Source organism: Sander lucioperca, chromosome 21 (assembly GCF_008315115.2).
Source record: "Sander lucioperca isolate FBNREF2018 chromosome 21, SLUC_FBN_1.2, whole genome shotgun sequence".
Taxonomy (NCBI): domain Eukaryota; kingdom Metazoa; phylum Chordata; class Actinopteri; order Perciformes; family Percidae; genus Sander; species Sander lucioperca.
In genome coordinates, this window is record NC_050193.1 from 18,763,069 (window position 1) to 18,788,343 (window position 25,275).

General features: G+C 46.3%; 2 protein-coding genes across 4 annotated transcripts in view; both read right to left on the reverse strand.

Annotated features, from left to right (window-relative positions):
* LOC116055136 (phospholipid transfer protein-like) overlaps positions 1-14,070 on the reverse strand; it is a 48,938-nt gene extending 34,868 nt beyond the window's left edge. The window contains exons 1-14 of the mRNA XM_035997114.1: positions 13,969-14,070; positions 13,003-13,128; positions 10,359-10,458; positions 10,031-10,168; positions 9,149-9,301; positions 8,174-8,225; positions 7,902-8,063; positions 7,223-7,390; positions 6,974-7,021; positions 6,729-6,851; positions 5,998-6,065; positions 5,884-5,923; positions 5,631-5,676; positions 5,416-5,492 (exon numbers count right to left, since the gene is read on the reverse strand). Of these exons, the coding sequence (XP_035853007.1) occupies positions 5,416-5,492; positions 5,631-5,676; positions 5,884-5,923; positions 5,998-6,065; positions 6,729-6,851; positions 6,974-7,021; positions 7,223-7,390; positions 7,902-8,063; positions 8,174-8,225; positions 9,149-9,301; positions 10,031-10,168; positions 10,359-10,458; positions 13,003-13,114 (1,287 nt within the window). The 5' untranslated portion in view covers positions 13,115-13,128; positions 13,969-14,070. The remainder of the gene's footprint in view (positions 1-5,415; positions 5,493-5,630; positions 5,677-5,883; positions 5,924-5,997; positions 6,066-6,728; positions 6,852-6,973; positions 7,022-7,222; positions 7,391-7,901; positions 8,064-8,173; positions 8,226-9,148; positions 9,302-10,030; positions 10,169-10,358; positions 10,459-13,002; positions 13,129-13,968) is intronic.
* Positions 14,071-16,942: 2,872 nt separating this feature from the next.
* LOC116055140 (integrin alpha-3-like) overlaps positions 16,943-25,275 on the reverse strand; it is a 61,428-nt gene continuing 53,095 nt past the window's right edge. Inside the window, exons 26-29 of one of the 3 annotated variants that reach the window (XM_035997062.1) lie at positions 24,164-24,262; positions 20,247-20,372; positions 17,761-17,903; positions 17,078-17,339 (exon numbers count right to left, since the gene is read on the reverse strand). In XM_035997062.1, coding sequence (XP_035852955.1) covers positions 17,793-17,903; positions 20,247-20,372; positions 24,164-24,262 — 336 coding nt within the window. In that variant the 3' untranslated portion in view covers positions 17,078-17,339; positions 17,761-17,792. Of the gene's footprint in view, positions 17,340-17,760; positions 17,904-20,246; positions 20,373-24,163; positions 24,263-25,275 lie in introns of all 3 variants that reach the window. The other 2 variants (XM_035997063.1, XM_035997061.1) reach the window with 2 other exon arrangements.

The window sequence follows — 25,275 nt, forward strand, 5'->3', positions numbered from 1 at the left end:
ACGGTCACATGGTCTCTAAACAGTCTACTCACAGTGAACGGTCACATGGTCTCTAAACGGTCCTCTCACAGTGAACGGTCACATGGTCTCTAAACGGTCCTCTCACGGTGAACGGTCACATGGTCTCACGGTGAACGGTCACATGGTCTCTAAACAGTCTACTCACAGTGAACGGTCACATGGTCTCTAAACAGTCCGCTCACGGTGAACGGTCACATGGTCTCTAAACAGTCCGCTCACGGTGAACGGTCACATGGTCTCTAAACAGTCTACTCACGGTGAACGGTCACATGGTCTCTAAACGGTCCTCTCACAGTGAACGGTCACATGGTCTCTAAACGGTCCTCTCACAGTGAACGGTCACATGGTCTCTAAACGTCTACTCACGGTGAACGGTCACATGGTCTCTAAACGTCTACTCACAGTGAACGGTCACATGGTCTCTAAACGGTCCTCTCACGGTGAACGGTCACATGGTCTCACGGTGAACGGTCACATGGTCTCTAAACAGTCGCTCACAGTGAACGGTCACATGGTCTCTAAACAGTCCGCTCACGGTGAACGGTCACATGGTCTCTAAACGTCTCTCACGGTGAACGGTCACATGGTCTCTAAACGGTCCTCTCACAGTGAACGGTCACATGGTCTCACGTGAACGTCACATGGTCTCTAAACAGTCTACTCACAGTGAACGGTCACATGGTCTCTAAACGGTCCTCTCACAGTGAACGGTCACATGGTCTCTAAACGGTCTACTCACAGTGAACGGTCACATGGTCTCTAAACAGTCCTCTCACGGTGAACGGTCACATGGTCTCTAAACGTCCTCACAGTGAACGGTCACATGGTCTCTAAACAGTCCTCTCACGGTGAACGGTCACATGGTCTCTAAACAGTCCGCTCACGGTGAACGGTCACATGGTCTCTAAACGGTCCTCTCACGTGAACGGTCACATGGTCTCTAAACGTCTCTCACGTGAACGGTCACATGGTCTCTAAACGGTCCTCTCACAGTGAACGGTCACATGGTCTCTAAACGGTCCTCTCACAGTGAACGGTCACATGGTCTCTAAACGGTCCTCTCACGTGAACGGTCACATGGTCTCTAAACGTCCTCTCACAGTGAACGGTCACATGGTCTCTAAACAGTCCTCTCACGGTGAACGGTCACATGGTCTCTAAACGGTCCTCTCACAGTGAACGGTCACATGGTCTCTAAACGGTCCTCTCACGGTGAACGGTCACATGGTCTCACGGTGAACGGTCACATGGTCTCTAAACAGTCTACTCACAGTGAACGGTCACATGGTCTCTAAACAGTCCGCTCACGGTGAACGGTCACATGGTCTCTAAACAGTCCGCTCACGGTGAACGGTCACATGGTCTCTAAACGTCTCTCACGGTGAACGGTCACATGGTCTCTAAACGGTCCTCTCACAGTGAACGGTCACATGGTCTCTAAACGGTCCTCTCACAGTGAACGGTCACATGGTCTCTAAACAGTCTCTCACGGTGAACGGTCACATGGTCTCTAAACAGTCTCTCACAGTGAACGGTCACATGGTCTCTAAACGGTCCTCTCACGGTGAACGGTCACATGGTCTCACGGTGAACGGTCACATGGTCTCTAAACAGTCTACTCACAGTGAACGGTCACATGGTCTCTAAACAGTCCGCTCACGGTGAACGGTCACATGGTCTCTAAACGTCCTCTCACGTGAACGGTCACATGGTCTCTAAACAGTCTCTCACGGTGAACGGTCACATGGTCTCACGGTGAACGGTCACATGGTCTCTAAACGGTCTCTCACAGTGAACGGTCACATGGTCTCTAAACAGTCCGCTCACGGTGAACGGTCACATGGTCTCTAAACGTCCTCTCACGGTGAACGGTCACATGGTCTCACGGTGAACGGTCACATGGTCTCTAAACGGTCTCTCACAGTGAACGGTCACATGGTCTCTAAACAGTCCGCTCACGGTGAAACGGTCACATGGTCTCTAAACAGTCCGCTCACGGTGAACGGTCACATGGTCTCTAAACGGTCTACTCACAGTGAACGGTCACATGGTCTCTAAACGGTCCTCTCACAGTGAACGGTCACATGGTCTCACTGTGAACGGTCACATGGTCTCTAAAAAGTCTACTCACAGTGAACGGTCACATGGTCTCTAAACGGTCCTCTCACAGTGAACGGTCACATGGTCTCTAAACAGTCCTCTCACGGTGAACGGTCACATGGTCTCTAAACGGTCCTCTCACGGTGAACGGTCACATGGTCTCTAAACGGCCTCACGTGAACGGTCACAGGTCTCTAAACGTCCCTCACGTGAACGGTCACATGGTCTCTAAACAGTCCTCTCACGGTGAACGGTCACATGGTCTCTAAACGTCCTCACGGTGAACGGTCACATGGTCTCTAAACGGTCCTACTCACAGTGAACGGTCACATGGTCTCTAAACGGTCCTCTCACGGTGAACGGTCACATGGTCTCACGGTGAACGGTCACATGGTCTCTAAACGGTCCTCTCACGGTGAACGGTCACATGGTCTCTAAACAGTCTACTCACAGTGAACGGTCACATGGTCTCTAAACGGTCCTCTCACGGTGAACGGTCACATGGTCTCACGGTGAACGGTCACATGGTCTCTAAACAGTCTACTCACAGTGAACGGTCACATGGTCTCTAAACAGTCCGCTCACGGTGAACGGTCACATGGTCTCACGGTGAACGGTCACATGGTCTCTAAACGGTCTACTCACAGTGAACGGTCACATGGTCTCTAAACAGTCCGCTCACGGTGAACGGTCACATGGTCTCTAAACGGTCTACTCACAGTGAACGGTCACATGGTCTCTAAACGGTCCTCTCACAGTGAACGGTCACATGGTCTCACTGTGAACGGTCACATGGTCTCTAAAAAGTCTACTCACAGTGAACGGTCACATGGTCTCTAAACAGTCCTCTCACGGTGAACGGTCCTCTCACGGTGAACGGTCACATGGTCTCTAAACTGTCCGCTCACGGTGAACGGTCATATGGTCTCTAAACGGTCCTCTCACGGTGAACGGTCACATGGTCTCTAAACGGTCCTCTCACGGTGAACGGTCACATGGTCTCACAGTGAACGGTCACATGGTCTCTAAACAGTCCGCTCACGGTGAACGGTCACATGGTCTCTAAACGATCCTCTCACAGTGAACGGTCACATGATCTCTAAACGGTCCGCTCACGGTGAACGGTCACATGGTCTCTAAACGGTCCTTTCAGGGTGAAAGGTCACATGGTCTCTAAACAGTCCGCTCACGGTGAACGTTCACATGGTCTCTAAACAGTCCGCTCACGGTGAACGTTCACATGGTCTCTAAACGGTCTACTCACAGTGAACGGTCACATGGTCTCTAAACGGTCCTCTCACAGTGAACGGTCACATGGTCTCACTGTGAACGGTCACATGGTCTCTAAAAAGTCTACTCACAGTGAACGGTCACATGGTCTCTAAACGGTCCTCTCACAGTGAACGGTCACATGGTCTCTAAACGGTCCTCTCACGGTGAACGGTCACATGGTCTCACGGTGAACGGTCACATGGTCTCTAAACAGTCTACTCACAGTGAACGGTCACATGGTCTCTAAACAGTCTACTCACGGTGAACGGTCACATGGTCTCTAAACAGTCCGCTCACGGTGAACGGTCACATGGTCTCTAAACAGTCCGCTCACGGTGAACGGTCACATGGTCTCTAAACAGTCTACTCACGGTGAACGGTCACATGGTCTCTAAACAGTCCGCTCACGGTGAACGGTCACATGGTCTCTAAACAGTCTACTCACGGTGAACGGTCACATGGTCTCTAAACAGTCCGCTCACGGTGAACGGTCACATGGTCTCTAAACAGTCTACTCACGGTGAACGGTCACATGGTCTCTAAACAGTCCGCTCACGGTGAACGGTCACATGGTCTCTAAACAGTCCGCTCACAGTGAACGGTCACATGGTCTCTAAACGATCCTCTCACGGTGAACGGTCACATGGTCTCTAAACGGTCTACTCACAGTGAATGGTCACATGGTCTCTAAACAGTCCGCTCACAGTGAACGGTCACATGGTCTCTAAACGGTCCTCTCACAGTGAACGGTCACATGGTCTCACTGTGAACGGTCACATGGTCTCTAAACGGTCTACTCACAGTGAACGGTCACATGGTCTCTAAACGGTCTACTCACGGTGAACGGTCACATGGTCTCTAAACGGTCCTCTCACAGTGAACGGTCACATGGTCTCTAAACGGTCCGCTCACGGTGAACGTTCACATGGTCTCTAAACGGTCCGCTCACGGTGAACGGTCACATGGTCTCTAAACGGTCCGCTCACGGTGAACGGTCACATGGTCTCTAAACGGTCTACTCACAGTGAACGGTCACATGGTCTCTAAACGGTCCGCTCACGGTGAACGGTCACATGGTCTCTAAACGGTCCTCTCACAGTGAACGGTCACATGGTCTCTAAACAGTCTACTCACGGTGAAGTCCTGCACGGATCAACAGCTGGCGGCTGCTCGCTCTGCCTGCACGCTGCTGCGGTTCAGCGGCTAACGAGCGAGCTAACTGCTAACAGACACCGCTGCGACCAACAACCAATACCCATTCTGTCATTATAAATGTCATTTATAAAAGGTTTCTAGTGTCAGTGTATTGGCCGTGCAGCGGCTGCTTGATCTTTTTCCATGATGAACATAGAATGCTGCTACGTCAGAGCGGCCAAAGCCTCAAACAGCTTCCCCGGACTTTCTGACCAGCGTCCTTGACCGGGCGGTCAGAGCTTCTTTGCAGCTCAAGTCGGCGGCGGTGTGTACGTACAGTTACACTTCATAACACTATTGTATAGACCTCCGGGAGTTAATGTCACGCAATCCCAGCATGCACCAGTCAATATCAAAACACCGCCATTTTGGCAGGAAAGTGGAGAGCCGAGCGCCAGAGTCGGAGCTGAGCCAGAGTCGTTACGAGTTAGCTACATTTACTAGCTAGTTGCTCCTGTTTTTTATAATATATATATATATATATATATATATATATATATGCCAGAACCATCGGGGAAAAGATAAAGGGAGAGCATTTTATAGGATTCCTAAAGATCCCGAGAGAAGAAGGAAATGGATTGCTGCCATAAAACGTGCTAGAAGCAGACAGAACCAAACAAACAAACAATGGATATCGGTTATGCTGTGACCACTTCATATCAGGTAGCGTATTATTAGAGGGCGCCACCACTAGAAACCTAAATATAGGTCAGAATGATGCTGGAACAAACCACTGATGGGGGAGGATGTACTCTGTAGTACAGTTATGGCACAATGCAGTATAATAGTGTAGCATGTACTATAATGAAGTTTTACAGAAACACTCACAGGATAATAGTTGATCTTCATCTGAGTGAAGTCCAGTCTTTCAGGCAGAGGGATCAGGACTCCTTCGTCAAACCATTCTACACACACACACACACACACACACACACACACACACACACACACACACACACACACACACACACACACACACACACGTGTATAGTACCCTTTAAGTGAGTTTAAGTGTGTGTTTCTGACAGTGTATCAGTACTTACCCTCAATGAATGATGAAATCTTTGATGATGTGTCAACAAATGTCGCCTGCACAGAAACAACACACACACAAACAGATAGGACTTTATGATGACAGGGAGTTCAACAGGACGATAGAGGTACAGTTCAAAGTTGAATTGATGGATAAATATGGACATGGATAGTGTGCATGTGACATAACTTTGGCCCAAATTGAACCCCTATGGGCCATACACAGAGTGGATAAAAAAGTAAAAGCAAGAGATGTTTTCTTACCAAAAATCTTCCCCATATCGTTTTAGGTTCAATTTTACACCTGAAAAAGTTTTAGTGAGTACTCATAAAATACTACAGAGTACAATATGATATGAATAATGTGAGTGTGCTTACTCGGAGCTTAGAGCCTGAAGAATCAGACGGCATCCTTCCATATCGACATTTATACGAACCTGACACGTCTGGAGGAGAAAGACACAGTTTTTTAAAGAGTGTAAATGTGTGATTGAGTCAATTTAAGCTCTCTGGAAGTGTTGTTCAACATGAGTCTGATGTCTGAGGAACATCTCAAATGTCCTGGACAGAAACACTGGTCTGAAGGGTGTGTCAGCAGCTGTTGATGGATGTACAGGTAACTATCACTGGATTACTGTCATACTGATACTAGTCCCGCATTGCCAGACCTTCCTCCACAGCACTGTGGAGGAAGGTCTGGTTAGTCCACACACCTGTCTGGATGGGAGAAAAACGTACTCTGGTTTATTGGCATTTCTAAGCTCTGGACGGAGCCACGGTGCCTCTGCTAAATAGTCTCAGGAAGGAACTTGTTTTGGTGGAACATATGTAAGTTCAAAAGTAGTTTTAGTCGTGCAACAGAAAACTCAGATTGGACAGATAGTCTAGCTAGCTGTCTGGATTTACCCTGCAGAGATCTGAGGAGCAGTTAACCATAGTCCTCACAAATCAGCCGGAGGTTAGAACGCCAACACAGAGACAGAGGAAGGGGACGGACATCTGGCCTAAATAAAGGACATCCGGCGGAACCACGGTGGTACTTAAATCCTGGAAGTGGAACATCATGGATATAGACTACACTGATACTGATTGTGTGTAAGTGTGCTCACCATGGGAAGATGCGGAAGATCTGGGTTAACTAAAGATTGGGCGATGGCCTTCACGTCGACAGAGACTCCATCCTGACTGATGGTGACGTCTGGCACCTCAGTTAGCTCAACTTCAACACCACCCTTCAGTTGTTATAAAGACAGCATTATGAAGAGACACAAAACAATGTGTTAAGATAGTTATTATTTGAGACCTGAAAACTGAAACTGAGAACTGAAACAAGGTTTGTGGTGTTTCTGCTCACCTCAGGTAATCCCCAAGTGTGTAGAACATAATTTTCTATAGTACCAATCTGTTGAGGAGAACAGAGGAGGTAGTGAGAGGAGGAGCAGCATCTTCCTTCCTCAATATATCCCAAACCAGCCTGTATTTCTCATTGATCTGTGCAGACTGCAGCGTTGTCTCTAAATACTGGACCAATCTCAGTCACTTCGGTCCAAAGTTAGGGTTACAACCCTTTAAGGATGTGTCAGGTATTTTTCGCTGTTCTCACCTGTGGAACGTCCAGTTGTAAAGGCCCATGGCTGTAGAGAGCCTGGGCGGCGCTTTGAAACAGGAGCTCAGAGATGCCCACATAAGCCATCCGGTTACTTTCTGTGAACACCGGCTCTACACCTGCTGCTGGTAAAGTAGGCCTTATGTCACCGTGGTACACCACACCCTGAAACACAGACAGGAACAACTTTATTACATCATAAACATATTCTGTACATCTGACTTTGAAGTAAAAGCACAAAAGTATCAGCATCAAAATAAACTACCACAAGTAAAAGTCCTCATTCTGCAGAATAATCTATATTTTATTTTAAGTTGATGACTTTAGTGTTACAGCTGGTGAAGATGGAGCTTATTTTAATGACTTTATATCCTGCTTGGTAGTAATACATCATCATTTATCAGCTGATTATATTTGGTGTAAATAATATGAATCTGTAAAGTTACTAAAGCTGATGTAGTGTAGTGAAAAGTACAATAATATTTCCCAGTAGAGTAAAAGTAGAAAGTAGCAGAACATGGACATACTCTAGTAAGAGACACATCTACCTTGAGTACATTGACTGGTTATAACCAGAGCTGCACACCAGGAGTCTCCTCCTCGTTAGTAATCTTTTCTGTTGTCAGAAGGTCTAAACGGTTCAAGAGTTATAGTCTTTAAGATGTCTGTCTCTTACTTTGAAAGGCACGTCAAGACTGTTGGGCGTCACTGTGACGTCTCCGCTCAGAGAGTAGTCGAGGTTGATACCGAGGTCTTTGCTTAAACTCATCGCCATGGTGGCGTTCGCCAACATGGAGTTAACTTTAGGGACAGCATGTCTCTTAATAGCAGGACAGATCTGCAGACAGACAGACAGACAGACAGTTTAACAGTCTGACCCAGTCTGCACCTAAACATGCAGGTTCAGGACTCGGTTCAGTGCTGTTATAGACTGAAAGAGGAACAAACCTTGGTCTTATATAGATGCTGGAACAGTTTTTTGAATCGGTTCAGCACAGGCCTGAAACACAATGGGAACATCTGATCAATCAATCAATCAATCAATCAATTAATCAATCAATTAATCAATCAATCAGTCTATGAAATGTGGTTCATCATTCATGTTCCCCAGAACTAAAGACTCCGCTGAGACCCTTAATGGAGTCGTGTATGAAGCTCGAGTAGGGGACTCCCTGGTCTCACTTTGCCAGACCGTCCTCCACAGCTCTGTGGAGGAAGGTCTGTCTAGTCCACATAGCATTCCTGGATGGGAGAAAACATGCTCTGGTTTATTGGCATTTCTTTAAACCTATTGAAATCGTCATGGGTGGCGCCAAGCGCTGCACGGAGCCTTGTGTGTACGTTCAAAAGTAGTTTTAGTCGTGCAACAGAAAACTCAGATTGAACAGATAGTCTAGCTAGCTGTCTGGATTTACCCTGCAGAGATCTGAGGAGCAGTTAACCATAGTCCTCACAAATCCACCAGAGGTTAGAACACCAACACAAAGAAAGCATTAGATAATGGAAATCCCGCCGAAAAAAAGGACAAACAGCGGAATTTCCGGCGGCAACGGGGAAATCCCAGAAGTGGGAGGTGGAGGATATAGACTAGGGACTCCATAGTTCTGCTGGGAGACTCCAACGTGCATGTGGGCAATGATGGAGACACCTGGAGAGGCGTGATTGGGAGGAACAGCCTCCATGATCTAAACCCGAGTAGTTTTTCGTTGTTAGGCTTCTGCAGTACTCATGGATTGTCTCAAACACCATGTTCGGAAATAAGGATGCTCATAAGTGTACCTGGTCCCAGAACACCCTAGGCTGATGATTGATTTTGTAATCCTCCACCATCTGATGGTGATTGGTGGACATATTTCTGTCTTGTAGTTTTAGTCTCTATGCAGAATTTGAGGCATCTGGCCCCTGATCTTAGTCTCTTGTTACCCGAGTCCTTGGTGGAACTTCATGGCGATCTTGTCAGCTTTGACCTCACAGTTCAGTATCTCGAGACTCAGACGTCCTTGGTTTTGGTTCAGTCTCACTCCAATGGTGGCCCTCACACCTTTTCCTGTGACATTAACCGTCCCTTCGTCGACACTGAAAACACATCAAATGTTTGTCCAGTGATTCAGATGATGCTCTGTTAGATGAACTTAACATGATTTCCTCAGGAGCTGTTAAAAGTACAAAGTGACAGTCACAGACTAGCAATGTGGAAATACTTTCATTTTCATCATTTTCAATGGAATTTGGTGTAAAAATGTTTTTCTCATTTCTCAGAGAATTCAGCTGTTTCGTGATGTCACAAACATGTCGACAGGACGTCATACTGCATGTTCACACGTTATTTGGATATTGTTTATTGATTCATGCAGTTGGCATTAATTGTAAAACTACATGCAGAGACCGGAGGTTATATGAGGGGCCGTTAAGGCCATAACTCAAGAATGCATGCACATACACAACTTTCACCTCACAAACATACTACTTTTATGCACATATACACAACTTTTTCTCCCCAAACTTTTGTGTGAGCTAAAAAGTAGTTTGTGTGCGAGCTAATATTCAAATGAAGGCCCAGCGAAGCAGTCATTTTCTCTACACGTCTGAATTTTATTGGCTCCTCAATTTCAACCTTTTTTTTGGACTGCAGCTGTGGCTCAAGTGGTAGAACAGTCAGTAGGTCGGTGGTTAGGGTTACAGCTTGCTTTGTTAAAAGAAAACGTACGCTATAACTTAATGATTATTATTAATGAATCCATGTAAAGTCGTATTGATGATGTTGGAGTGTTCAGTCATCAAATAAACTTTGGGGTTTTTACGTACATCTTTCTCTGCACATTGATTTCTCGTTGAAGTTCTGCAGTAAAGTTCAGGTCCCTGAACTCAAACTGAAGACCTGAATCCTGCTGGAACCTGACAACCACCTTATCACGGTCCACGTCCAGACGATTCAATGTCAACCTGAGGACGAGGAGAAAACAATAGAAATATGCATCATGATTAAAAACGAAGAAACTAAAGATGATGATGAAAGGAAAAACTGAAATCTAAAAAATAAAAAAATCATTTAAAGGGGAATACAAAGAAACAAAAGGATAATATCAATAAAAAAGTAATAATGATATTATTATTATTTTTTATGGTTATTTACCCTTTAATCTTGCACTTTGCCGCTTTCATGCCCTTAAACTGAAAATCTGGGAAAGGTTTGCCAACCAGCTCCTTCAAATACGCCTGACCGAAAGATTTCACTGCAAAAACACAAATACTATTTCACTGAAAACATAGTACTCATATAACAGATATAAAACCAAATGATCAGCTCGTTCTCTGTAACTGATGCAGCATGAAAGCAGGGTGGAACCAGCCAACCAGCCAACAGCCAACCAGCCAACTAGCCAACCAGCCAACAACCAACCAGCCAACAGCCAACCAGCCAACCAGCCAACCAGCCAACCAGCCAACAGCCAACCAGCCAACAGCCAACCAGCCAACCAGCCAACAACCAACCAGCCAACAACCAACCAGCCAACAGCCAACCAGCCAACCAGCCAACCAGCCAACAGCCAACAGCCAACCAGCCAACCAGCCAACCAGCCAACCAGCCAACCAGCCAACTAGCCAACCAGCCAACCAGCCAACCAGCCAACCAGGGCGGAACCAGCCAACCAACCAACCAGCCGGTGGATGAATAGCTGTCACTGATCTGGAGATAGCAATGTGCTTTGTGTGGATGAAGCATGACGTTGTTAAATATGACTCATTTAACGGCTGGCTCTCGTAACGTTACTACTCCACTGATCATGTGTCCGTTACTGCCAAACCTCAGCTCCGCCACTCGCCGGAAGTCAGCTTTTATGGAAGTTACCATGGCAATAGTACAAGGAAAAATGGCTGCTGCTCTGACCATTCTGCTACGTTGCTTTAAAAGGAAATGGCCTTTTAATCCATTTTATTTCCTCGGACAGCATATATGAAGAACTGGACTGGCATTCGCCCACATTCCTGTTTGACATTCCTGTTTGACATTCCTGTCAAAGAGGAATGTGGACGAGGCGTTTTAGGCAGCTGAGAAGTCTGTGGGAGAGAAAGATCCATTTGGAGGGAAATGTGTTTTTTGAAGGGCTGTCAATCGATTAAAAAATGTAATCTAATTACATACTCTGTGATTAATTAATCTAAATTAATCGCATACATAATTTTTGCTGTGAAAGTATTTTAAATATTTCAATTCAAATGAATCAATGAATAATCACCATTAGTGACATTAAAGTCGGTACTAAACAACGGTCGGCGACATTAAAGGTGCTCTAAGTGATGTCACGTGTTTTTTAGGCTACAACATTTTTTGTCACTATCTGCTAGCTGCCTGTCCCCTGAACACACTGTAAAAAACATCTCCTCACTATCTGCTAGCTGCCTGTCCGATGAACACACTGTAAAAAAACGCAGTCTCTGTAGAGAGCCCAGGCTCCACAAACGCCAACAACAACAAACTGCGCCAACCTGCACCACCAAACATAACAAACGGTGTTCCAGCCAATAACCGACAAGAAGGAGTTGGTTGAGTCATGAACGTGCACTGTGGAAGTAGCCTACGTGCTAACGCTGCTGCGGTGATGGCTCAACCAACTCCTTCTTGTACAGTATGTTCAGGGGACGCACCGCCTGTGTTTTTCCGTCGTCGGCATCTGCAGGTTGTTATGTCCAGATGTTGGAATCCTCTACAGTGAAATACAGTCACACTGTTTAGCTGTCAGCATTGTAACCGTGTTTAATCCAACTACTAGCTAGCGCTAGGCTAACATTAGCTGCTGTTGAGTATAGTGTTAACTAGCGTCACGTGCAGTGGTGTTTGTGTTTCCTGTATCGTCTGTTTCAGAGCACCAGAGAGAAGAGCAGACATATCAGTGGCACCAAAATGAGGCGCCGAAATCCACATTGCTATTCGGTCCAGTAGATACCAGTTGTTAAATGATTTCGGTACCCAACCCTATTCAGGAAGAAGATTTTTACAAGTAAATGTTCCAATCAATGATCCAGGCAGCACATTCTCGTCTCCCTCCTTCATTTTACAGTCCAATGGTGGCTAGAACGGCTCTGGGTCAAACCTCAATATGGAATGGATTAATCTGCGTTATTTTTTGAACACGTTATTTTTTCTCAGATTAATTAATCAAAATAAACACGTTATTTTGACAGCCCTAGTTTTTTGTTTTAAACCTAACTTGTATTCTATAACTTAACTTATTATGCTATTAGTTATGTGATAGCACAGTTGGAGTGGAGTCAGCAATTCATTTCACTGCTTGTTGTGAGTGTATGACTGTGCATGTGACAAATGAAGAAACTTGAACACTTAGGGTCAGTTTGTGATCATTTCACTGAATTCTGGGAGACCAGGCTGATTGATTATGTGTCCGTTACTAAAAACCTCAGCTCCGCCACTCGCCGGAAGTCAGCTTTTATGGAAGTTTATAAGTTACCATGGCAATAGTACAAGGAAAAATGGCTGCTGCTCTGACATGGGCAGCATATATGAAGAACTGGACTGGCATTCGCCCACATTCCTGTTTGACATTCCTGTTTGACAGGAATGTCAAACAGGAATGTGGGCGAGGCGTTTTAGGCAGCTGAGAAGAAGAGTCTGTGGGAGAGAAAGATCTATTTGGAGGGAAATGGGTTTTTTGTACTTTATACATCTTTTATATACACAAAAACTATATAACACACTTAAAGAAGGGGGAAATTGTTGGTTACAGTGTTGCATCATTGTTTTTCATCGCAGATCTTACAAACATCCGGTGCTCTGTTGGTGATTCTCACTTTGAGTCCGGTGGGACCGTCGGCAGAGATGGAGGAACACAGGGAGAGCAGGAAGTAGAGTGACAAGACACAGGGAGTCATCCTGACAAACTGACCTGAAACACAGAAGAAACACTGTGGACATGTTCAACCTGGGCCACGTTCAGCCCCGACAACACGTAGCAACAGCTTTATTTAACCTTTGTGCTGTCTTCCCATCGACCAGGCACGTTGTTGTCCTCCCAGGTCAAAGAATTGAGCAGCTTTTCATAAATATTCAAGTCTTATTTACAGATTCAGACTGCATTCACACATCTTTCATCCATTAGGAGTTTTATACGACTTTTAAATTATATTTATACTTTCTGAGAATATTGATTCATTTGAATTAATGCCGGAAATTCAGTTTTGCATCAGCTTTTACACAATCTGTCATTTAGAATCGGTTGTCCCTACAACTTTATCTTCTTACACATTTAAACCAGCTGTTAAGAAAACCTTAAAATAATCCCCATTTTGTTTCATACATTATTGGTATTATTCAACATTTCAGGGATATTCATACTAATTAAAACCACTCCCACTGTTCCACTATTCTCACTACGTCACCTCCTTACATATTTAAGCCACCAATCCAGTTTAGGTTTTCAGCATTTACATGCATGTTCTGCAGGAAATGCCTTCTAGTTATCATTTAGTTTAATAACATATAAAGGTGTCATCATTACACGCTGCTTACAACTCAGAACAGCATCAGAACCAAACAGATCTTTTCATGAACAATGATTTATTTGCTCACAGAAACCTTTGAGAACTAACCTTCGAGACGAGCCACCGTTAAACCGTGCATCATCGCTGCGCTATGGTACTTAGATAGGTAGCACCACACCATCACACTTCTCCGCTAACTCCCTGTCTAACCGGCCCGAGCAAAATCAAAATAAATCAGGACTCACCCAGAATGTTCTCAGAGTAGTGAGTAGACCTTCTCAACAAGCTGTCCTTGTACAAACAACTATATACAAAACCTAGTTCCTGTTTAACCGGTGTATTTATGGTGTCTCTTTCTAAAGTTATGCTAACAGAGATACACCCAGTCTTGCTATGCAGATGCATGACAGTCATGACTGGCTCCCAGGCAACAACAAAAGATCGAGATGTAGGTCAGGGGTTTTCAATTTGGGTGAATGTGAGCCTCCCCTTAGAGTAGGTAAGGACAGCCGAGCCCCCCCTTCCCCAAAATCCCGTCCACCTGCCCTAACCCACACACGCCTCTGCAGTAAATGCCATCTTTTGTGTGTTCCAGGCAATGATGACTTTCAATAACAAATAAAATGTAAATATTTTAATATTGTAATTGAAGACATTTTATTTCCACAACTTTTTAAAAAGTGCATTCATAAACAATTCTTTGCAACAGCAAATCAATAACTTCATGCAGGCCTAATTAAAGCTACTTTTAAAATCACTGAACATCAGTATCCACAAGTCAACAAAACATGCTTAACATGTGTTCTGATGGGGGGGTCTGGGGGTCCACCCCCCTAACATTTTGAGCATTAAACACTTCATTTCCTGCATTCTGGTGAATTTGTATGCACCTATTTCTACCTTTTTCTGAATCAATATGCTGCAAATATCTTTATGTAAAGGGAAACAGATTACAATCCAAATATAAAAACATAATGGAATATATTGCAATAATGCTCTCAGGTATTCTGTATTGCTTTCAACTATTTATTCTCTATTTACTCTTCCCTCCTATTTTGCATCTTTTGTTGGAGAAGTAACCTCCTTAAATGTGCATATAACAATTATTCACCTCAATTATACAGTATTCATTTTAATTTATTAATAAACCCCTGGACTGTAATATTTCAGATGTTTGAGCCAGATTTCTGCTCATGTTCAAAACTTTGTGCACATTAAAAATATAACTCATCCTATCTGTTTTCTCTGAGATTTGGAGGAGTCGTGATAGTTTGAGAAAAATAAAGTTATAATAGGCTATTACAAGAATAATTACGTGATATCTCTGCTGATACGGTAGATCTCAGACCTCCTGACAGACTCAGAGCCCCGTTTGGGTCTCTGGTCTCTGAGTGAGACAAAGTTTAGGGAAGTGGCTGAACGCTGCTCTACATCGGAGGTGGAAAACCAAAACTACAGCACAAATACACGGAGCACAAACGGGACACATCTGCTGCAGCATGTCCACACCAAAGTGCATCCATAAACCTGAGGCTGCACAGCGTTTTACAGCGAGAGTGGACACTAAGCGACATCCGGTTTCATATTTGTCAGCCAACTTTTAAAATACATTCAGGGTTACATTCAAATCATTCAGGACTGAAGCCCTGGCAAAATCAGCTGACACTGCATCTGTCAGTGGGAACAATGAGGCCGCGCTTTTGATGCACAGAGGTGTTGGAGGCGAGGCTGCACTGCAGAGAGAAATAAACGCAAGTCGTCCTCCACCTGCAGCTGTATCTGTTTTTAATCAGGGTCAGTGTGGAAAACGCACACTCACACAAGTAGGTGGAGGTGAAGGGGATTAGAACTTCCATAACCTTAGTGGAGATCTGGGGGAACTCGCTCTCCACAGACAACCACAAACGCATGATCGGCATTTCTCCCAGTCTCTGTCCCACTGCAGCAGAGGAGCAGCCTCGGACCCCGACCAGGTGAAACCTAACCTTAACTCAGGATCATATTTCTTACGTTTGTTGCTGGGTCCTGTCTCCTCCCTTAATGCTGACTTCTGTTGACTTTGGACAAGGAAACTATGCATTTAAAGCTAATCCACGCATGCACAATTACTGATATCAATAGAGCTGCATACAGTTATTTTTCCTTTGAGTGTCGCGCCTCCCCTGTGGCTCTTTGGCGCCCCCCAGGGGAGGCGCACCTCACCTATTGAAAACCCCTGATGTAGAGCAAACTTAAAACTAACAAACTACCAAATGTGTGGTGCATGTTATCAGTGTCTAACAAAGGAAGAAAGCAAACAAAGGTGAACTCATGCTGGTTTGGGTGAAGGGAAAGCTGCACCCAGGCCTCTGGGCAGGCTGGGAGGACTGGTCAGGTGCTCCCAGTTACCTTCTTATGACCTCAGCCACAGACCTGCAAGTAGACAAGCAGACAACAGTACACAGACACAAATGGCATCCCCGTTTCCTCCACTTGCTTCCCTTCCTCGAGTCTTAGTCCCTCCCACCGAGGAAGCACTCCTCCCTCCTCCATCCTCCCTCCTCCCTCATCCCTCCCCCCTCCAACACATTTCTACCAGACAACCTGGCGTCTGTTGTTCTCCACCAGTAAACACACAACAACACCTTAGTTTATTTCTTTATATATGATCTCACTCAGAGACCAGGAGGATGCTGGGAAATGCAGTTCACACACAGCAGCTCATACAGATATATAAAAAACATTAAATATTCCAAATACAGATAAATAATAAACAAAATGTTTCATATGAACATAAATCAGCTTCTGTTGTTTACAAAAAGAAATATTTAAATCACAACTGTCAAACACACACACACACACACACACACACACACACACACACACACATACACGCACACACAGCACACACAGACACACACACACACACACGCAGACACACACACAACACACACACACACACACACACAGACACACACGCAGACACACACACACACACACACACACACACACACACAGACACATACACACACATACAGACACACACGCAGACACACACGCAGACACACACACACACACACACACACACACACAGACACACTCACAGACACACACACACACACACACACACACACACACATACAGACACACACACAACACACACACACACACACACAGACACACACACACACGCAGACACACACACAACACACACACACACACACACACACACACACACAGACACATACACACACATACAGACACACACGCAGACACACACGCAGACACACACACACACACACACACACACACACACACACAGACACACACTCACAGACACACACACACACACACATACAGACACACACACACACACACAGTCCAGCAGGTATTAAATGGCAGTGTATCGGTCTGGTTTGGTCCGGTTCTAGGTGTGTTTCCATGGATACCGTCAGTCTGTCTCAGTCCAGGAGGTGACCCAGTGTTTGGGTGACTTCCTGTTTCTGGACGAAGCAACGCCATCTTGGATCAGGAAACCGTCAGCGTTTGTGTGCCGCTGCTGCTCGTCTTTACCCATAATCCTCCCCTGGTGGAGCGCCGCGGCCGGCCACGCCCTCCGACGCACGAAGAAACCACACTGCAGAGAAAACGCAGAAACTTCGTATGTCCAACAGGAAGTATCTAAACACATATCAATAAATACATAAACTGATGCTGATGAAGAGACAGACAGTTGTCAGCAGGGAAACAGATTCATATAGATCCAAATAAAGTTATTGAAGAGCAGATCGATCAGATGCAGAAAGAGTCAGAACAGCTGGAAGGAGGGAAGCAAAGAAGTGAAGACCCGCCCCATGTGACGGAGAGAAACCAGTCAGAAGCCAGTGAGAAACCAGTCAGAAACCAGTGAGAAACTAGTCAGAAACCAGTCAGAAGCCAGTCAGAAACCAGTCAGAAGCCAGTGAGAAACCAGTCAGAAGCCAGTCAGAAACCAAAGAAACTCATAAGAAACCAGTTAGAAGAGAATGAGACCCAGGGATCCAGCAGTGGGTTCTTACAGAGGGGCTCTCTGGCAGCAGTGTACCCGCCCTCAGAGCTCCGTATTCAGCCTCTCGCTCTCCGACGGCTGGCTCCTCCTGGACGCTCTCTGGCTCTTTGCCTGGTACATCTCTCTGGTGCTGGCTCTCCTGAAGAAACCACACTGAACAGCAGGGGGAGACACAGTGAAACATCACTGAACGGCAGGGGGACAACACGGTGAAACCTCACTGAACAGCAGGGGGAGACACGGTGAAACCACACTGAACAGCAGGGGGACAACACGGTGAAACCTCACTGAACAGCAGGGGGACAACACGGTGAAACCTCACTGAACAGCAGGGGGAGACACGGTGAAACCACACTGAACAGCAGGGGGACAACACGGTGAAACCTCACTGAACAGCAGGGGGACAACACGGTGAAACCTCACTGAACAGCAGGGGGACAACACGGTGAAACCTCACTGAACAGCAGGGGGACAACACGGTGAAACCTCACTGAACAGCAGGGGGACAACACGGTGAAACCACACTGAACAGCAGGGGGAGACACGGTGAAACCTCACTGAACAGCAGGGGGACAACACGGTGAAACCTCACTGAACAGCAGGGGGAGACACGGTGAAACCTCACTGAACAGCAGGGGGACAACACGGTGAAACCTCACTGAACAGCAGGGGGACAACACGGTGAAACCTCACTGAACAGCAGGGGGAGACACGGTGAAACCTCACTGAACAGCAGGGGGAGACACAGTGAAACCACACTGAACAGCAGGGGGACAACAGGGTGAAACCTCACTGAACAGCAGGGGGAGACACGGTGAAACCTCACTGAACAGCAGGGGGACAACACGGTGAAACCTCACTGAACAGCAGGGGGACAACACGGTGAAACCTCACTGAACAGCAGGGGGACAACACGGTGAAACCTCACTGAACAGCAGGGGGACAACACGGTGAAACCACACTGAACAGCAGGGGGACAACACGGTGAAACCACACTGAACAGCAGGGGGAGACACGGTGAAACCTCACTGAACAGCAGGGGGAGACACGGTGAAACCACACTGAACAGCAGGGGGACAACACGGTGAAACCACACTGAACAGCAGGGGGACAACACGGTGAAACCACACTGAACAGCAGGGGGACAACACGGTGAAACCACACTGAACAGCAGGGGGACAACACGGTGAAACCACACTGAACAGCAGGGGGAGACACGGTGAAACCACACTGAACAGCAGGGGGAGACACGGTGAAACCTCACTGAACAGCAGGGGGAGACACGGTGAAACCTCACTGAACAGCAGGGGGACAACACGGTGAAACCACACTGAACAGCAGGGGGACAACACGGTGAAACCACACTGAACAGCAGGGGGACAACACGGTGAAACCACACTGAACAGCAGGGGGACGACACGGTGAAACCACACTGAACAGCAGGGGGAGACACGGTGAAACCTCACTGAACAGCAGGGGGACAACACGGTGAAACCACACTGAACAGCAGGGGGAGACACGGTGAAACCTCCCTGAACAGCAGGGGGAGACACGGTGAAACCTCACTGAACAGCAGGGGGAGACACGGTGAAACCTCACTGAACAGCAGGGGGAGACACAGTGAAACCTCACTGAACAGCAGGGGGAGACACGGTGAAACCTCACTGAACAGCAGGGGGAGACACGGTGAAACCACACTGAACAGTAGGGGTAGACACGGTGAAACCACACTGAACCCTAACCTCCTAAATAAATGGATAGAAAGGCCATCAGACTGTTTGCCGTGTTCATTTGATTGCTTCACAACACAATGGCGATTGTTATTAGTTGTCATGGTGACAATATGCGTAAGTGCGGCCAAGAACTGTGTCACAGCTCGCTAGGAGGAGAGCGATCGGGAGACGTTCTCTGGAGCAGTGCGGAGTGACTCGAAGGACTCTAAGACCCAGCAGCAGTTCAGCTCATTCTCTGTAACCGATGCTGCATGAAAGCACGGAGGAACCAGCCAGACAGCCGGCTGTTGGACGACTTGTTAGCTGGATATTGTTAGCTGACTAACGTTAGCTTGCTAACTCCACCATATCTGCTCGCCACATTGTACACAGAAAACAAGCCGAAAAACGCGGTCACTAATCTGGAGATAGTAATGTGCTTTGTTTGGATGAAGCATGAAGTTGCTTTGACTCATTTAACGGCTGGCCCGCTGCCTTGTAACGTTACTACTCCACTGCAAGTTTATACGTTACCATGGCAATGGTACACATAAAAATGGCTGCAGCTCTGACTATCCTGCTACGTGGATTTGAATGGAAATGGCCTTTATATCCATTTCATTTCTATGAGGGGGCGACACGTGCCACTGGGATTTTACTCATGATTTTATAGACAAAACGTAAAAATGATCACACTTCTGTGGAGAGTAGATGTTAAAACTTCAGCCAGCAGTGTTTAGTGAAGAGTTTTCTGTTGTTCTGTATGTGTCAGAGCTCCATTTACCTTCCAGAGCAGCAGGCAGATCCCTGCCAGCAAAAGGATTCCAGCCAGCACCGACAGCACCAGGATCCACAGGGGGGCGCTGGAGTCCACCGGCTGCCCCGGCTCCGGGTAAATCAGGAGCTCAATCTGCAGAGGAAGCACACCGGGATTCAGCAGGAAACAGGAAACTACAAACACACTGATCTGATCAGTGTAGTTAAGGTTAGGATATCCGATTGGTTAGGGGATAGGACCTGAACCAATCGTGTTCTGTTACCTCGCACGAGCATGGACGCCTGGCCAATCGTAGTGCAAAGGCTATTGAAGGGCGGGTCTTGCCCAGCACTGCAGTGGTTCAATAATAACGCCGTAACAACAGATTCGTCATCATGTTTGTTTGTTCAGACAGTGTCTTAATGCACAGTGCTGCCTCTGGGCGGCGCTGTAATGTACCCTGCTGTCTCTGGGGGGCACTGTAATAAAAAGTGCTGCCTCGGGGAGGCGCTGTAATAAACAGTGCTGCCTCCAAGAGTGTATGGCTGCAGCCTGGAGACCTCCTGTCTCATGCTCCTCCCGTCTCATGCGTCCCGTCTCATGGCTGGGCGTGTCCAACGGTAAATTCAGATGTTCAGAATACGAAATCGTGAATTATTTTCTAAATGAAGTCACGGTTAAGTTAGTGAGCATGATGCAATTAATTGAACACCGTTTAAACTCTTAAATTAACAATAGCCATACATAGCCTATAGTTGGCAGATTTGTGGATGTTAATGTTGTCTCCCTGATGTTAACGTTTGTTGTTTATTTGATGAAACCTGCGATGACTTTACTTTTTTTTATTAATGCTTTATTTGCAAATTCATGACAGTAAAAAAAAGGACAAGCATAACGTAAAAACATATGCCAAATGCAAAAAAAACATAGCTCAACAATGATGCCACCCACCTAATACTAAATTAATACACTTTTACAATTATAACATGAGACCACAGAAGAGTAGGCTACAATAAAAAGGTTTTCATGCCTCCCATTAGAAGGGGATCTGATATCTAAAATTTAGATAAGAGGAGGTTAACCAATATTTTATCATAGGCTAAATCTTTTTAATCTTCTATAATTTCAAAAGAATGCGGATTCCGTCCTGGTAGTGGAACAACGAACCAGATCTTTACTCTCGCAAGGATCCTGGAGGGAGCCTGGGAGTATGCCCAACCGGTCTACATGTGCTTTGTGGATCTGGAGAAGGCCTATGACCGGGTCCCCCGGGAGATACTGTGGGAGGTGCTGCGGGAGTATGGGGTGAGGGGGTCCCTTCTCAGGGCCATCCAATCTCTGTACAACCAAAGCGAGAGCTGTGTCCGGATTCTCGGCAGTAAGTCGGACTCGTTTCAGGTGAGAGTTGGCCTCCGCCAGGGCTGCGCTTTGTCACCAATCCTGTTTGTAGTATTTATGGACAGGATATCGAGGCGTAGTCGGGGTGGAGAGGGGTTGCAGTTCGGTGGGCTGGGGATCTCATCGCTGCTCTTTGCAGATGATGTGGTCCTGATGGCATCATCGGCCGGTGACCTTCAGCACTCACTGGATCGGTTCGCAGCCGAGTGTGAAGCGGCTGGGATGAGGATCAGCACCTCTAAATCGGAGGCCATGGTTCTCAGCAGGAAACCGATGGAGTGCCTTCTCCAGGTAGGGAATGAGTCCTTACCCCAAGTGAAGGAGTTCAAGTACCTTGGAGTCTTGTTCGCGAGTGAGGGAACAATGGAGCGGGAGATTGGTCGGAGAATCGGCGCAGCGGGTGTGGTATTACATTCAATTTATCGCACCGTTGTGACGAAAAGAGAGCTGAGCCAGAAGGCAAAGCTCTCGATCTACCGGTCAGTTTTCGTTCCTACCCTCACCTATGGTCATGAAGGCTGGGTCATGACCGAAAGAACGAGATCCAGGGTACAAGCGGCCGAAATGGGTTTCCTCAGGAGGGTGGCTGGTGTCTCCCTTAGAGATAGGGTGAGAAGCTCAGTCATCCGTGAGGAGCTCGGAGTAGAGCCGCTTCTCCTTCGCGTTGAAAGGAGCCAGTTGAGGTGGTTCGGGCATCTGGTAAGGATGCCCCCTGGGCGCCTCCCTAGGGAGGTGTTCCAGGCACGTCCAGGTGGGAGGAGGCCTCGGGGAAGACCCAGGACTAGGTGGAGGGATTATATCTCCAACCTGGCCTGGGAACGCCTTGGGATCCCCCAGTCGGAGCTGGTTAATGTGGCTCGGGAAAGGGAAGTTTGGGGTCCCCTGCTGGAGCTGCTACCCCCGCGACCCGAGACCGGATAAGCGGACGAAGATGGATGGATGGATGGATATAATTTCAAAAGCTGCATTAAGGATTTGAAATTTGACAACAAAAATTAAAAAAAAAGAAGCTCGGCTGGTGCTGTCCCCGAGCTTCGACTTTTCAAAATAAAAGCTTGCGTCTGGTCCGCTATGTTTTCGTACGTTGGTGTTTTGGATGTTTTTGAACTAAACAGTATGGCAATCATGCTAATGAATACAATACTTTTTTCAGCAGATGTCTTAGTTACAACACTATGGAGCTATATGTGCGGGCGGGATTTATTCAGTTTGATAAATTCCACGGTCTCTACAAAGCTATAGCTCAAATTGTCTGGCTGACTAAATAGGGAGGGACTAGAAATCCTGTCTGTTGTTGTTTTGTTTTTTTGTATTTCAAGAGCGAATTGCTCCACAATATGAATACAGATTGATTATCACTTATGTTGTTGGTAACCGTGGTTGTATAATCACAATATTAGACTTGAAGCCTCACGGACCTTTCGGACCTTGAAATTAAACCCTCTCATGTAATATGGCTTAAACAAATGTCAACGTTAAACGCTGATGCAGTTTTAAATGTTTTATGATTTCAGAAAGGAGGACGTTAAAGGAATACGCCACCGTTTGTTGAAATAGGGTTATTCACCGTCTCCTCTATATTTATATAGGTGGGCAAACGCATTTTTGACTCAGTGCATGCATTGTCTTAGTTCGGCAGCCTCGCCGCTAGCTTAAATTAGCGTATTGAGTGGAATCCTATGTTGCCGGTTAGCATGTTGTGAGTAAAAGTGACCCAACAACAACAACAAAAAAACAACCTAATTACTTATTGTGGCCTGCGTATTCACAATGAGTACAAATAGCAATGCAGATTAAGACTACACCATTTCCTAGGCAGATATTGATTTAGGACTATATTGGGGTGAAGCACAGCCGAAGCACTGCTACTTTGAGATATCAGACAAAAACGTGTTTGCCCACCTATATAAATATAGAGGAGACGGTGAATAACCCTATTTCAACAAACGGTGGCATATTCCTTTAACCAATATTTTATATTAATCCTAATTTTTTAGTATTATGTGGGTGGCTTCATTGTTGAGCTATGTTTTTTGCATTTGGCATACGTTTTGTATGCCATATGTTACGCTTGTCCTTTTTTACTGTTATGAACTTGCAAATAAAGCATTAATAAAAAAAAGTAAAGTCATCGCAGGTTTCATCAAATAAACAACCAACGTTAACATCAGGGAGACAACATTAACATCCACAAATCTGCCAACTGTAGGCTATGTATGGCTATTGTTAATTTAAGAGTTTAAACGGTGTTCAATTAATTGCATCACGCTCACTAACTTAACCGTGACTTCATTTATAAAATAATCATGATTTTGTATTCTGAACATCTGAATTTACCGTTGGACACGGCCAGGCATGAGATGGGAGGAGCGAGAGACAGGATGTTTCCAGGCTGCAGCCATACACTCTTGGAGTCGCTGCCTCTGGGCAGCACTGTAATAAGCAGTGCTGCCTCTGGGGGGGACGCTGTAATGTACCCTGCTGCCTCTCGGGGGCGCTGTAATGCCCCCTACTGCCTCTAGGGGTCGCTGGCTGCAGTAGACTACCTCTGTGCTGCGATGCTCCATGGTGATGGTCGGTTTGTTCGTCTGCAGCTTCAGAGTCGCTCGGCCTCGAACCAACACACTCCTCGCATCGCTGAAGTCCTGAAACACAAGATCCCATTTAAAAAAGAAATCATTTAAATTTGGCCACTAGAGGGCAGCAAAGCAGAAACACTAACACAGTCCTGATATTTTAAGGAGTGCATAAGTTGTTACAGAGATCTTGTTATTGGGAAAATTCACACGAAGAAATGGGCGGACACCAAACAGAGCTTTGAACACTTTTTTCAAGAACTGCACCAATATGGCAACACTATAAGAGACATTAAGAATAAGAAGGCAGTTAAGACTGGAGTTGTGATTGATAAATTTCTCATGTACCGATGATACATATGTACTACATTTTTTGATTTTATTTTTTACCATTTTAATTCATTTTCTACATATATTTTTTCCGTGTATGCACTTCTGGTATTTTTGTATATGTACATACTGGCGTTGTACCTGCAGTATGTTCTTTACTAATAATAATAAAAAAATAATAAGTTGTTAGAGAGTACCTGACCACAGCTGAGACTGAGCCAGAGAGGAAACCAACCCCCCCTCCATACCCTCAGAGGATATGGGGGGTTTGAACCCTCCATACCCTGGGAGGATATGGTGGGTTTGTCCCCCCCAAACCCACCGAGAATATGGGGGGTTTGTCCCCTCCATGCCCTGGGAGGATATGGGGGGTTTGTCCCTTCCATACCCTGGGAGGATATGGGGGGTTTGTCCCCTCCATACCCTGGGAGGATATGGGGGGTTTGTCCCTTCCATGCCCTGGGAGGATATGGGGGGTTTGTCCCTTCCATACCCTGGGAGGATATGGTGGGTTTGTCCCCCCCAAACCCACTGAGGATATGGGGGGTTTGTCCCTTCCATGCCCTGGGAGGATATGGGGGGTTTGTCCCCCCCAAACCCACTGAGGATATGGGGGGTTTGTCCCTTCCATGCCCTGGGAGGATATGGGGGGTTTGTCCCTTCCATGCCCTGGGAGGATATGGGGGGTTTGTTCCAGAACTAGGAGCTAAAAGAGGGTGAAAAGATGGAGACGGTTCTTTAAAAGGTTAAAT